Source organism: Lepidochelys kempii, chromosome 6, assembly GCF_965140265.1.
Source record: "Lepidochelys kempii isolate rLepKem1 chromosome 6, rLepKem1.hap2, whole genome shotgun sequence".
NCBI classification, from domain to species: domain Eukaryota; kingdom Metazoa; phylum Chordata; order Testudines; family Cheloniidae; genus Lepidochelys; species Lepidochelys kempii.
Genome location: NC_133261.1, coordinates 26,871,173 through 26,884,001, shown reverse-complemented (window position 1 = coordinate 26,884,001; position 12,829 = coordinate 26,871,173). Strand labels below are relative to the sequence as shown.

Here is a 12,829-nt window from a genome sequence, read left to right as displayed (position 1 = left end):
ACTCTGCCATGGTACTGAAATCTTCCCCTCCATTTTTTCCCCCCCTGCTTAGGTTGGTCGGGAGGAAAACCAGGGACAAAGCTCCAGTGCTGGTTATTTTGGCTGGGATGGTGAATCATAGACTGGAAGGCTAAGGGACCATTATGATTATCTAGTTCAGTCGTTCTCAGCCGGGGGTACATGTACCCCTGGAGGTATGCAGAGGTCTTCCAGGGGGTACATCATCTCATCTAGATATTTGCCTAGTTTTACAACAGGCTACATAAAAAGCACTAGCGAAGTCAGTACAAACTAAAATTTCATACAATGACTTGTTTATACTGCTTTATATACTATACACTGAAATGTAAGTACAATATTTATTTTACAATTATATGGTAAAATGAGAAAGTCAGCAATTTTTCACTAACAGTGTGCTCTGACACTTTTGTATTTTTATGTCTGGTTTTGTAAACAAGTAGTTTTTAAATGAGGTGAAACTTGGGGGTACACAAGACAAATCAGTCTCCTGAAAGGGGTACAGTAGTCTGGAAACGTTGAGAGTAGGGATGTAAATATTGTTTAAAAAGTTAACGGTTTAAACAATTAAAATTATATCATTTAATCGGTTAACCGATTAAAGGGAGAGGGGCTGGGGGGGCTCCGGCCGGCCAGCCATCATGGCTGGGGGGGGTTCCGGTCAGCCGTCATGACTGGGGTTGCTCCAGCCGGCGAATGCGGCTGGGGCTGGGGTTGGCAGGCCGGCGCAGCTGGGGCTGCTCCAGCCACTGCGGCTGGGGCTGGTGTTGGCTGGCCGACCTGGCGCTGGGGGCAGCGTGCCAGGTGGCCCAGGGCTGGGGGCTGTGGGCCGGCCAACATAGTGGGCTGGATCCTTAGCTGGTTAAACCAGCACCATGCCACTGAAGTCAATAAAGCTACTTCAGTTTACACCAGCTGTGGAGCTGATCCGTTCTAAGTACCCATCTTTAGAACAGAGATGTCTCTGCTGTATGCCCACAGTCCCGTTACTGCTGAGTCAGTGAGGGTGCTATCCCCAGTCCCAACTCCTCGGCCGAGGAAGGCTAGCTCATTGCAGTAAGTAAAAGACCTTGATTTAATATTTAGCAGCCCAGGGTCATCACCCACTTTTCCTATGAGGGAGGGGGCTGCCAGCCGTCCTGCCCCTACTTTGCACTAAATGAAATCCCCAGTGAGTCTGGAGTGGGCCTGCCCCTTGTGAGAGAGACAACTCAGACTGCTGAAGCCCAGGATTAAGGCACTCAGGCGGCTGCCTCGCACATCTGGTGTGTATTAAGACGGATAGACTGGCAAAGAAAATACACTGCGATTCCAAGCAAGAATGGTTAACCCATTCATTGCTAGGTCACCACAGGCATGCATTCCTGTAGCAGTTTTCAGTGGAACATCAGGCAGTGGGAGGATAGGCTTTGGCTAAGGTCCTGGGCTAGGACTCAGGAGATAGAAGTTCAATTCTCAGCTATGCTACAGGCTTCCAAAGTGACCTTGATTAAAGTCTCTGTGTCTCAGTTCCCCATCTGGGAAAAAGGGGATCATGCTTCCTCTCTCCCTGGCATATTTCGGTTCTATACTATTTGGGATAGACACTGTGTCTTATTACGTATGTATCTATACATTGCAGAGCACAATGGGGTGCTGATCTCAGCTGGGCCCTCTAGGTGCTACGGTCCTACAAAGTGTGAGAATAATACCAGCTTTGTACAGCCACACCATACAGGGTCCTGTATCTCAAAGTATGCACAGCGGCATCCGGGGTAGATGCCTATGGCACATAGACCAGGTACAGCTGCCCAGGAGCAAGCGACTGGCTTGGTAGTGTTCCCAGTGGCACATGTCTTCTGGAATACCATGGAGTACTCAAATAGAGGGGCCTCTGAATTCCAGTTGTACCATGCTAAATACCTCCCAGAATGTTCCTTAGGCTATCCCGATTCCTTAGAGAAGACTTGAGGAAATGTTTCCAGGAGGGCTAGCTCCTGCAGCAGATCAAGGGGGACACCAGTGGCCATCATACTAGACGTGAAATCCTATTAGAAGAGTGATGGACTCAAGATGGGTTAGGGCACAGAAAGCCAGGCCAAGGCTAGTTGAGGTCAAAGCAAGTGTCAGCTAATGAAGTATGCCCAGGGAAAGCAAAGCCCACACACTGTGCAACATGAGAGCAGACTCCATTACTCCCAGACAGAGGGGGCTAGCCCTAACAGAGCAGGAAGCTTGCCAGGAAGCTCATGCTGCTGAAATTGTGACTGGTGCCGCAGGAGTCCTCGCTGAGTGCTGCTGTGGGGAAGCTCACAGTGCTGGAGTATCTCACACACAGCTAGGCACGGAGCAACATGAGGCCCAAGGCAATCGCCCTGCTTACAGGACACTGCTGTGGGGAAGCTCACACTGCAAAAGAGACCCAAAGCAAAATAAGTGTTTGCAATGTGTGACTTCAGGAGCACATTGAATTTGTTCACTAGATAGACAGGTATTAAGGAAAGAGAGACACTACAAGGAAATAAGAGTAGATTAAGGTATCAGCAGCTCTAGGGCACCCCTCTCAGGAGCTCTTGGTGCACGGGGTGTGCAAGGGCAAGTCCCACAAGGAGGGAGATGTAGCCAGGACATTCCTATGCCCCAACTACTCCTGGCTGCTGGGCCAGGCCACAAGCGCTGTTGGCAGCTGGGTTCAGGCTGCTCTAACCTGTGCCAAGGGTCAAACCAGCCCCAGCTTGCCCCCACTACCTTTTCCCTCACACTCAGTCCCTGCACTGAGCAGATCCCTGGCCCAGGGATGAACAGACCCATAGCGGTTCCTTCAGAGCATGCGGTCCAGTAGAGCCAAAGACAGGGATTGTCAGGACTAGGTGCCCAACTACATCTGAATTTCAATGGGATCTGGGCACCAACCTACCTCCCTGAGACTCTTTTGAAAATACCACACCAAATCTTCCCACTCCCAAGGGGTCTCTTCAGAGTGCAGCCCCCAGGCTCTCCCATCCAGAGGGAATGGGAGGAAACAAAGTTGCTCGGTGACACTGAGTGAGGAGGTCACTGCTTCGAGCTCTTGGCAACAGTAGGTTCCCCTCCTGGACTTGTTGGTCTGGTGCGTGCAGTTGCTCTGAGGTGTCCTCCAAGGGGAAGGCAGGAGTAGGAGAAGGAGGAGTGCACAGAGGATACAGCAGCCAATCTGGCAAGCGTCCACAAGCAGGAGGAAAGGTGTGTGGACGAAAAGGCAGCCATTTATGCTCCACCCCCATTGTGAAGTACAAAGAAAGAGAGAGAGAGGCATCTGCTGAGTTAGAGCTGTCCACAAGCAAGCTACAGTCCCAAGCATGGTCAGCCCACACGACTGTAGACAGGGATACCACGATGCATTACTGGGGCCTTAGCCTCCTGCCACCGGATAACAACAGCTCCCACTAGCTTCAGGGGCAGTCACTGGCATCCTGCAGCAGTTGACTTGGGCCAGTGGCTGGCTCTGAGAAGGGAAAGTTCATTATTTGTATTATGGTAGCAGCTAGAGGCACCAACCAAGATGGTGGGCACTGTTGTGCCAGGTGCTGCCCTGCCCCAAAGTGCTTCCAATTAAGGCCACACAGGAACAGAGCCCAGGTCTCCTTGCTCCCAAGCCAACACTATCGACTGGGCCAGGTTACTTCATAGACTGATCAAACTCGGCTATGGGGAAGTTCATGCTGCTGAGACCCTGGCTCTGGGGAAGCATAGGTGTTTAAAGTGCATCTACTCCTCACACACAGAAGTCCTCTGCTTGCCCACAGAATGGGCCCAACATGGACAGTGGTGATGTAAGTACAGCCTTGTCTGTCAGCCCTGGGAATGGAACAACCAGGGCTGCTGCAGGTCAGAATTGAAGGACGTGAGTTTTAACTCCCTAGCTGCTTGCTGAACTGTCTGCCAGGGAAAGGTGGGGCACCATAATTAACCATAATTCATTGAACATTAGCCAGCATTTGTGCAGCACTTTGAAGTGGTAAAGCACCATGCATGATAACTGTGCAGAATCATAATTAGGTGCATTGGCAGAGCTACGGGGGTGGAGGAATAACAACCGGGGATGCTGTGGATCAAGAATAAGGAGCATTGGTGGGGCTGTGAGAGGGCCTGGAATAGCAGAGGTCATTGCAGGTCAGACCTGAGGATCAAAGCTGTTGGGGGCTCCACGACTGGAATCCCAAGGCATGCAGCAAGTCAGGATGGAGGTGTATTGCTCTTAACCACTTAGTTGCTAAATGACATATCAGATCCAGCTAAAAAAAGCAGGGTGGGCCCAGTGTTCCTGGCAGACAGCTGTGATAAATCCCGAGATTCCAGACAATGGAAGGGAAATTGCATTCACAGTTGGGAACATAAGAATGGCCATACTGGGCCAGCCAAAGGTCCATCTAACCCAGTATCCTTGACAGCCAACGCCAGGTGCCCCAGAGGGAATGAACAGAACAGGTCATCATCAAGTGATCCATCCCCTGTCGCCCATTCCCAGCTTCTGGCAGACAGAGGCTAGATCGGGACACCATCACTGCCCATCCTGGCTAATAGCCATTGATGGTACCTATCCTCCATGAACTTATCTAGTTCTTTTTGAACCCTGTTATAGCCTTGGCCTTCACAACATCCTCTGGCAAGGAGTTCCACAGGTTGACTGTGTGTTGTGTGAAGAAATACTTCCTTTTGTTTGTTTCAAACCTACTGCCTATTAATTTCATTTGGTGATCCCTAGTTCTTGTGTTATGAGAAGGAGTAAATAACACTTCCTTAGTTACTTTCTCCACACCAGTCATGATTTTATAGACTTCTAGCATATCCCCCCTTTGTCGTCTCCTTTCCAAGCTGAAAAGTCCCAGTTTTATTAATCTCTCCTCATATGGCAGCCATTCCATACCATAATCATTTTTGTCGCCCTTTTCTGAACCTTTTCCAATTCTAATATATCTTTTTTGAGATGGGGCAACCACATCTGCACACAGTATTCAAGATGCGGGAGTACCATGGATTTATAGAGATGCAATACGATACTTTCTGTCTTATTATCTGTCCCTTTCATAGTGATTCCCAACATTCTGTTTGCTTTTTTGACTGCCGCTGCACATTGAGTGGATGATTTCAGAGAACTAGCCACAATGACTCCAAGATCTTTCTTGAGTGGTAACAGCTAATTTAGACCCCATCATTTCATATGTATAGTTGGGATTATGGGCCAGGCACATTCTGGCAGCTGTGTAGGGGGTAAGGACATCTTCAGGAGGGCTGATGGGAACAAACACATAAAACCAGTAGGAGGCGATATTTTGCTCTTCTCTCACACCCTCCCACTGAGGCTCTCAAAGTGCTTTGGGAGCATTAATGAATTAAGCTCTGAACACACCGGTGAAGGAGCTAAGGGTTACTAATGATATCTTAACCATGAGAAACCTGAGGGATACAAAGATTACATAACTCACCCAAGGTCACATAGCCCGTAAGTAGCAGAGCTGGGAACGAAGCTGCAAATCTTGTCTTCTATTTGGGCTCAGCGACTAGAACAAGCTATGCAATGGCAGTCACAAAGATGTCCCATAAGGCTGCCCCCTTGACTAGGGCATGGCTGGCTGTGTTAGGCAAGGGTTAAAGCTTCTACTCCCCCAGAACTTTGCCTTGAAACTTTTCGCATTCTAGCTCTCTCCTTCCTGCTGCCTTATGAAATAAACATGAGCAGAGCATGCCCCCTTGCGGCTGATAGAGGCAAATGCTTCACATCGCTGCCTGGGCATAAGAACAGGTGTTTGTGTGGCAGAGTCTTCCCATTTTCCATGCATCCAAACCGGCAGCAAACAGCGCTTGGTGGTACTATAGTAGTAGCCGTGTTAGTCTGTATCCACAAAAAGAAAAGGAGGACTTGTGGCACCTTAGAGACTAACCAATTTATTTGAGCATAAGCTTTCGTAAGCTACAGCTCACTTCATTGGATGCGATGAAGTGAGCTGTAGCTCATGAAAACTTATGCTCAAATAAATTGGTTAGTCTCTAAGGTGCCACAAGTCCTCCTTTTCTTTTCGGTGGTTCTGTGTTACAGCAGGTTCCCTGGTGCTGTAACATGTGTGCTTACAAGTCTCAGCTTTGCGGTGCTGCAGGCAATCAGTGCCAGCCTAAGCGGTGCAATGCAAGAGACAGCACATTCCACGTTCATGGGCTGAACAGAGACACTGGATTAACGGCTTATGACAACAAACTGTAACCCACTAACAACTCCCCCAACTGTCTTCCCCTTCCTTCCTTTCCTGAAGGGGTGTTAACAGGCCACTTCACCTTGAAGGGTCCCTTGAAATATGTGTTAACTACTTATGCTACACGATCTGTTCAGCTTGTGTTTAACTGTGGCACTCGGAGTACGTTTCCCAGACCTGAAGAAGGGCCCTGCCTAAGCTCAAAAGCTTGTCTCTCTCACCGATAGAAGTTGGTGCAATAAAAGATATTCCCTCACCCACCGTCACCCTTACACAGTGCCCCAGCTGTTCTAGGGCCTCGCTGTCTTGTGCACTGCTCATAAGAACTCAGAGACCATCTTAACCTGGACACTGCCACCCTCTCTCCAGTGCCATCATCACCTACTGAATGCAGCATTCAGCTCCCACCTCACCTGGGTAGTGCCACGACCATTCCAGCAGCAACCTGTAAAATCTGCCACAGGCTGTCATTTCCAGCCTGTTCCACACAATGCCACAGCCACTGCCCCCTCCCCCCCCCCCATGCCCAGCTCTGCCACTGGCCCTCCAGCCCACACAGCGCCACATCCCTGCAGCGGTGTTATTCCAAGTCAGCCTGTGTGTTGCCAGGGCCCAGCTACTGCCAGCCCAACCTGGGCCATGCCACTGCTTTTGCTTTCACTACCCTTTTGCTCTGCCACACAGCTCCCCGCATTTTGCATGTGCCCCCACCAAACTCCTCTGAGCTGCAAAGTTTAGTTTCAGAGTCTGGAACTTTTGTTCCATTCTGAGGTGCAGGGATCTGGGGGTTTGGTATGAGCATGTCTCTGCTCCTAATCTTTTGTATCCCTCCACCTCTTTCCTCCCTCCCTCTCTGTCATTTTCTCTTTCATCCTCCACTCCTCCTTTTGAGGCTTCGTTTTATTAAACAGCTCGCTGGAAAAATGGCAGTGCTCTGACCCACAGATGCTAAAAGGGAAGATGATGTATGTGTCAGGAACCTGTTTCCAGCTCATCTCCAAACAGGGAGAGAGCCCCCAGCATCCCTGCTGTGTCCCCACTCAGCTTCTCCCACCCAGCCCTATGTGAGACTGAAAATCCAAATTGGGCTGTCTTTTCATGAAGATAAAAGATGCAAAACTGGCTTTGTGTACTCCCAAGCCTCTGGAACTAAACCCTGCCTCACCACTAGGCTTGAGAGCTGTTCTCGATATTTATACTGTCACCATTTGACTAGTTCACTTGTCATCATAGAGCAGGGGTAGTCATTAGGCAGACTGCGGGCCCAATCTGGACCACCAGGCGCTTTTGAACAGACCCCAAAATCTTTTTATTTACTTATTATCATTATTATTATTTTCTCTGGAGTCTGGACCTTGACCATACCTTGACCAAGAAATTTGGACCTTGACAAAAAATAGACTACCCCGTCATAGAGTCTTCAAACCTAGGCTGGCCCTGAATTTTCAAGGTAAAAATGAAGCAGAAAAAAAGAAATTAGACATAATAATAATTAATAATTTTTCATACCGTTTTTCCTCCCCCCATCTTAAAGAAGTAAAAAGGGCCACAAGCCACTTTTTTTTTTTCACATCACCTTTAAATAAGATGATTCTTAAATTCAAAGGGCCAGTCACAAATTGCCCATATATATGGCACTCTTTTGTCAGAGCCAGGGTATTTTCCAGCTCTTTTTGTTATTCATTCAACTCGAACCTATTCCTTCCCCGCCCCGCCTCCTTTCTTTGATGGAGCAGCATGCCCTTGAGTGAGTTGAGTTAAATTTTTAACAGCCTCTTTCCCCTCCCCCAGGAATTTGGTGCTAAGGAATTCAAACATAGCTCCTGAGGTATCAATTTCCCTAGACAATCTCCTTCCAGCCTCGGATATACTTAGCAACTGTGGTAATCTTACTTAGGACTTTCCAAGTCTCCTCTAAGGGATCTGGAGAATTCAAGACAGCTGGGGAGGGACGTGGCAAAGGAAGGTATGGGGCCTGCTAGCACAGCAAAGCCATCTCGAGCCAGTGACCATACATGGTCGGCCCAGGGCTCCCCGCAGCCCGGCGGATAGGAGGCCAGAGAAGGAAGGGGACACTGGATGGTGAGCTAGAATGGCTGATTGTGTCTATAAGAAGTTATTTTCTTGACTATGCCCTGAAGCCCACTAACAGGAGGAGCACCTGCCTTGCGTATATATACACATATATATATATATATGCGATAAGTGGCTTGTGTGGAAAGACCAGTCATATTAACTGCCATAGGTTCCCAAGTGATCACTAGGAGGATGGGGAGGGTATGCTGTGTTAAGTGACAGGGGGATCTCGGAGGTTCAGAGGTTCACATTGTGTACTGGATTATCCCGCCTTTTGTAAGCTGTGCCCTCTCCGCACAATAGCTCCCTGATCTCCCAAATCAGCCGGCTGTCCTCTTTGGGACAGCTCCCCCTGAACTACAGTGCATGATCTCTTCAGGGGCTGGCCTACTTACTCCCATCCAATCTTCAAGAAGCAGCCATTTCCCTCCCCGTCCCTCCTCTCCTCAGCAGCCATCCCTCTATCCAGACCTCACAGGCAGAGAGGAACAGGCCCCAGCACGCGAGCGTGTCTCTCCTGGCCTTCACTCCCGCAGTCCGGTCTGCACACTAGAGCTGGCACCAGTGGAGCTGCACCTCTGCTAGCTAGAGCGACAGTGGAAGAACGGCCTCCACGTCTCAGACGTACAGCAGCCATTGTTAGATACGCAGGCTGATGCCCAGCCTGAAGATATGCAGGGTTAGCCAAGTCCCCCTCTTCCTCCCACATTTACACTGGCACAAGCGGCCCATGTCATTCACTGCCAGTCCAGCTCCAGCAGCAGCAACCGCCGAGGAAGCTGTAGCGTAGACAGGGCTATGTAATTCTGACCACCATGTTGTCTAACCCGCCTTGAGCCCCCTCTACGGTAGAGCTTCCAGAACTGCTACCACAGGTGAATTATGGGCCCCATTTTCGCAAGGCCTTGGGGCCTGTATGAGCCAGCGGCGCTGTTGGAAGCAAACAGGCTAGGTGATCCAAGCGACACTGCTGACTCCTGTTGTCCGGCTGTCCCAGAATAACGGTGTAGAACCGGTGCAGGATCTAGCTTGGCAGCGTACATGAGGGAGTGAAAAGAGCCTGTGCTGTTGTAGTGGGACCTGTGGGCAATTTTCTGACTAGCCTTCATCTTACTCTGAACAAATTCTGCCCTGCCTCCACCCACGTCAGCTCCTCATTCACTCTCCCTCCACAAACCTTAACCCCCACGCCCCTGTTTGGCTCTCTCCAGGCCCTCAGCCCTCCTCAGAGTTGTCTCAGGAGCATTGCTGTAACTTGTTTGGCAACAGGTTTAGCTTGAAAGCAGACTGGGTACAGAGTGAAAGGCCGATGAGCTAGCTAACAGCCTTGACCACTGGGTGGTAAAGACCGCCCACCCCAAACATTGAACAAACCCTTTTTCCTACATTTTAGGAGGCAGATTTCAGGAGAGGTTGCTCACCTGGGGGAGTGCGGATAGTAAAACAACTGCAGGTTAAACTAGAACTGAAATAAACCTAGAACTGGACCTATTCAGAGGTTTGGGAGGGAAAGTGGTTATCAATTTTAAAAACAAAATTCCACACACACACACTTTTCTTCCCTCTATCAAATTTTTAAATTTAAAAATTCGTGACAATTTTCAAATTTGAACAGGGATGGAGGGAATCACAACAATTTCATCTGTATTTTCCCTCTATTTTTTTGGTCCAAGTTTCAAAATTTGAAAAGTTTCAACCTGCACTAGTTTCTAATATTTGTGATCTCTGCCCTCTCTGTTCCTGCCTGGGAGCACAAGGGCTGACATACCACAGAAAAGCATTCTTGCTGCTATACTCCCAGTCATAAAGGCGTTCCTTAACCCCAGATTCTGAGACACAGTGGAGAGACTGTGTGAGAGCCACTGATCACATTGGCACTGCACGAGCATCCCACCAGCAATGCCTGTGCTGCCAAAAACATGCCCTGGCCCCCAGCATGCAGCTTTTTCTTTGGTTGTTTCAAAGTCTCGGTCAGGAACCTAGAGGGGAACCCCCCAACACATAGAATACTGTCCCAACATTACTGCAGTCTGATTAGAAGCCTGTGCAGAGCTGTCCCCACCAAAAAAGACATATCTGCACACACAAACATGGCAGGCAGAGGAATGAGTGGAAAAGCTGCACTATGCCAGGGCTGTGCCAATACCTGACTAATTACATACAGGTGCCAACTAGAATATTTGTTGCAACAATATATCACTATTTGTCTGTTCCAAGGCTCCACAAACCTATAGCAGGACTGAAACCCTCAAGAGCTTTAGTGTGCCCATGTCTATTCCCTGTGAGACAATTAACCCTTTTGTTACTGAATACTGCAAAGCATGCATTGAACATGAATCCTTCTTCTCCTGATCCCCATTACTCCAAAAGTATTGAGGAGCTACAGACAGAGATTTTCTTTTATCAACTTACATAAGACATTCTGTGTTTTGTGGGGGAGTGTTATATATTTTGAACACGCGTTGGATATGATTTGGTGAATAATGTTGTTCGTTTTATTTTTGGAGAGGCCAGAGCCAAACCCCCAAGCTTTATAGACACTCAAAATTTGAACCCAGATCTAGATGAGCCCAAGTCTAGATTGCACACTGGCTAAGCGTGTCTTTGTCCTTCTCTAGTAGCCAATTCACAGACAAAAGCCAACTGCTACTGCTCCCAGATAATGGACTTACTCTTTTAACCTAAATGGTAGATTGTCTGTGCCTTGGAGCTAACAGTCCAAGTTTCAGTCCCTGGTGACAAACCAACCAGGGAGGTGTCATTATCTGGTTGCTGTTATTTCGGGGATGATGTAAGTGAACAGAGAGCTGTACAAACACAAACACCCCTGCTCTAAGAGGCTTCCAGTCTAATTCAGCCAGAGAAATATGGTATATAGGGAAAGAAATCAGACTGCAGCAACTCCCATCCAGTGCCTCACTTTTATTTTCAATGTATTAACATCCACTTTCTCATCCATCTACAAATATCGTGATAGCTGGGGCAAAAATGGCAGAGCTTTTTTCCACAGTGCAGAGTCGCAAAAGGGACTTTTTTTCTCTGCCCTGGTCTTCTTCCATGAAACTCTCCCACAAAGAAGGACACACTTCATTATAACCTTCACACACAGCTCTAGCTCAGTAGGTGCCCTCCAGACCAGATTTATGGACAGCCTGAACATGGAGTCAAAATGCTTTGGGGAGAAAGATGAAGTGGACTATATAAATCCCCCTCACCCAAAGTCTAAATGGGAGTCATTCCCCAGTGCCCCAAAACAGTTGCTACAGGGAGATGGAGGAATGGACAATAGAATAGCACAGAGAATAGAATTCCTCCATTCCCTCGCACGCTGGACATGTGCGCATCCTACAGAACAGGGGCATCTGATCTTCAAGGCTCCACAATGACTCAAAACCTCAGATCCAAACACCCAAGGAGCTTCAGTGTAGCAGTGCCAAGTTTGGCCTGAGCTGCAATCTCTAGTTTGTCCCCAGCGGGGACTCTGAAGTCCAAAAGAGGCGGGAAAGGCAAAGAGTCTGATTGTCTTGCAGCCCTGTGTCCATGAGCGAGCTAGTGAGCCTAGTCAAGAACTTTCTAGAGCTTCCAATGGCTGGTCTCTTTTTACGTTTCCCTTTCCTTGTGCATGCACTGCCGACTGCAAGGACTCTTAGCTCAAGTTCATTGTGGGCTCATTCAGCCCCTTGTTTTGCTTCTACCTTCAAGTTCTCTGGGTAACCTGTAGCCCCGTCAGAATTACAAACCAAATCATGAGGTAAATTTCAGCTACTCCCAAGGGCCTTACCTTTCAGTGTCGGTCGGGGGGTCTTCCCCCTCCTGATTCTTGCTCTCGGGGTCTCCATGGCACTCCTCAGAGTCTGACATTTTATTTCCTTGCTAACAACCTTGTCAAATCGACAGGCTCTGCAAAGAGCTCTGTAAGAGTACAGTATGTGTGTGCGCGCGTGCGTGTGTTCACTTTCATACCACCCTTCCTGTCCTCTAACCCAGCACAAATAATGACGGAAGCCTCTGAGTTTTGAGGGGGGGTTGGGAGCTTTTACTTTCAGGTTATATTTAAGGTTTTGTTTCAATCTACTGCCTAAAAATCAGGAAGTACTAACCCGAGCTGCAGTGGAAGCATGCGGCAACAGCCACTCGGAGGGCCTGTTAGAATAGAAAGATGTCTGAGAGACAGACCATAGCCACACATGGTGCAGTAGGTACTAAACTACTAAATGGCTGCATCTTTAAATGGCAACATTCGATAACATCCACCTGCCAAGGATTGGTTCTGTCCGGGCCACAACACCTTGGCCACAAAGCCACTGAAGCATCCCTTTGTCAGAGTGCAAGACTGTCCCAGCCTCTGCCACTATCATCTCCAACACACACACACAGGCCCACTTCTGGCCCAGCCCAGAAGCCCCCTTTGCCCAAGGGTGTTCTGCTAGGGTTTTTCCCCGGGGGTGGGGGTGGGCTTTGCAACTCTGCGCAGCCCCCTTTCCCCAATCTAGCCAGGCTGTAGTGCTTGGTGGATTTTCTTGTGCATG

At 48.7% G+C, this 12,829-nt stretch overlaps 1 protein-coding gene across 3 annotated transcripts in view; it reads right to left on the bottom strand.

Moving 5' to 3' along the window:
• The window catches only part of LSP1 (lymphocyte specific protein 1), an 84,661-nt gene extending 72,385 nt beyond the window's left edge, over window positions 1–12,276 (bottom strand). For all 3 annotated transcript variants that reach the window (XM_073347235.1, XM_073347240.1, XM_073347238.1), the window contains exon 1: window positions 12,082–12,276. In XM_073347235.1, the coding sequence (XP_073203336.1) occupies window positions 12,082–12,161 (80 nt within the window). In that variant the 5' untranslated portion in view covers window positions 12,162–12,276. The remainder of the gene's footprint in view (window positions 1–12,081) is intronic.
• Window positions 12,277–12,829: the final 553 nt, after the last annotated feature.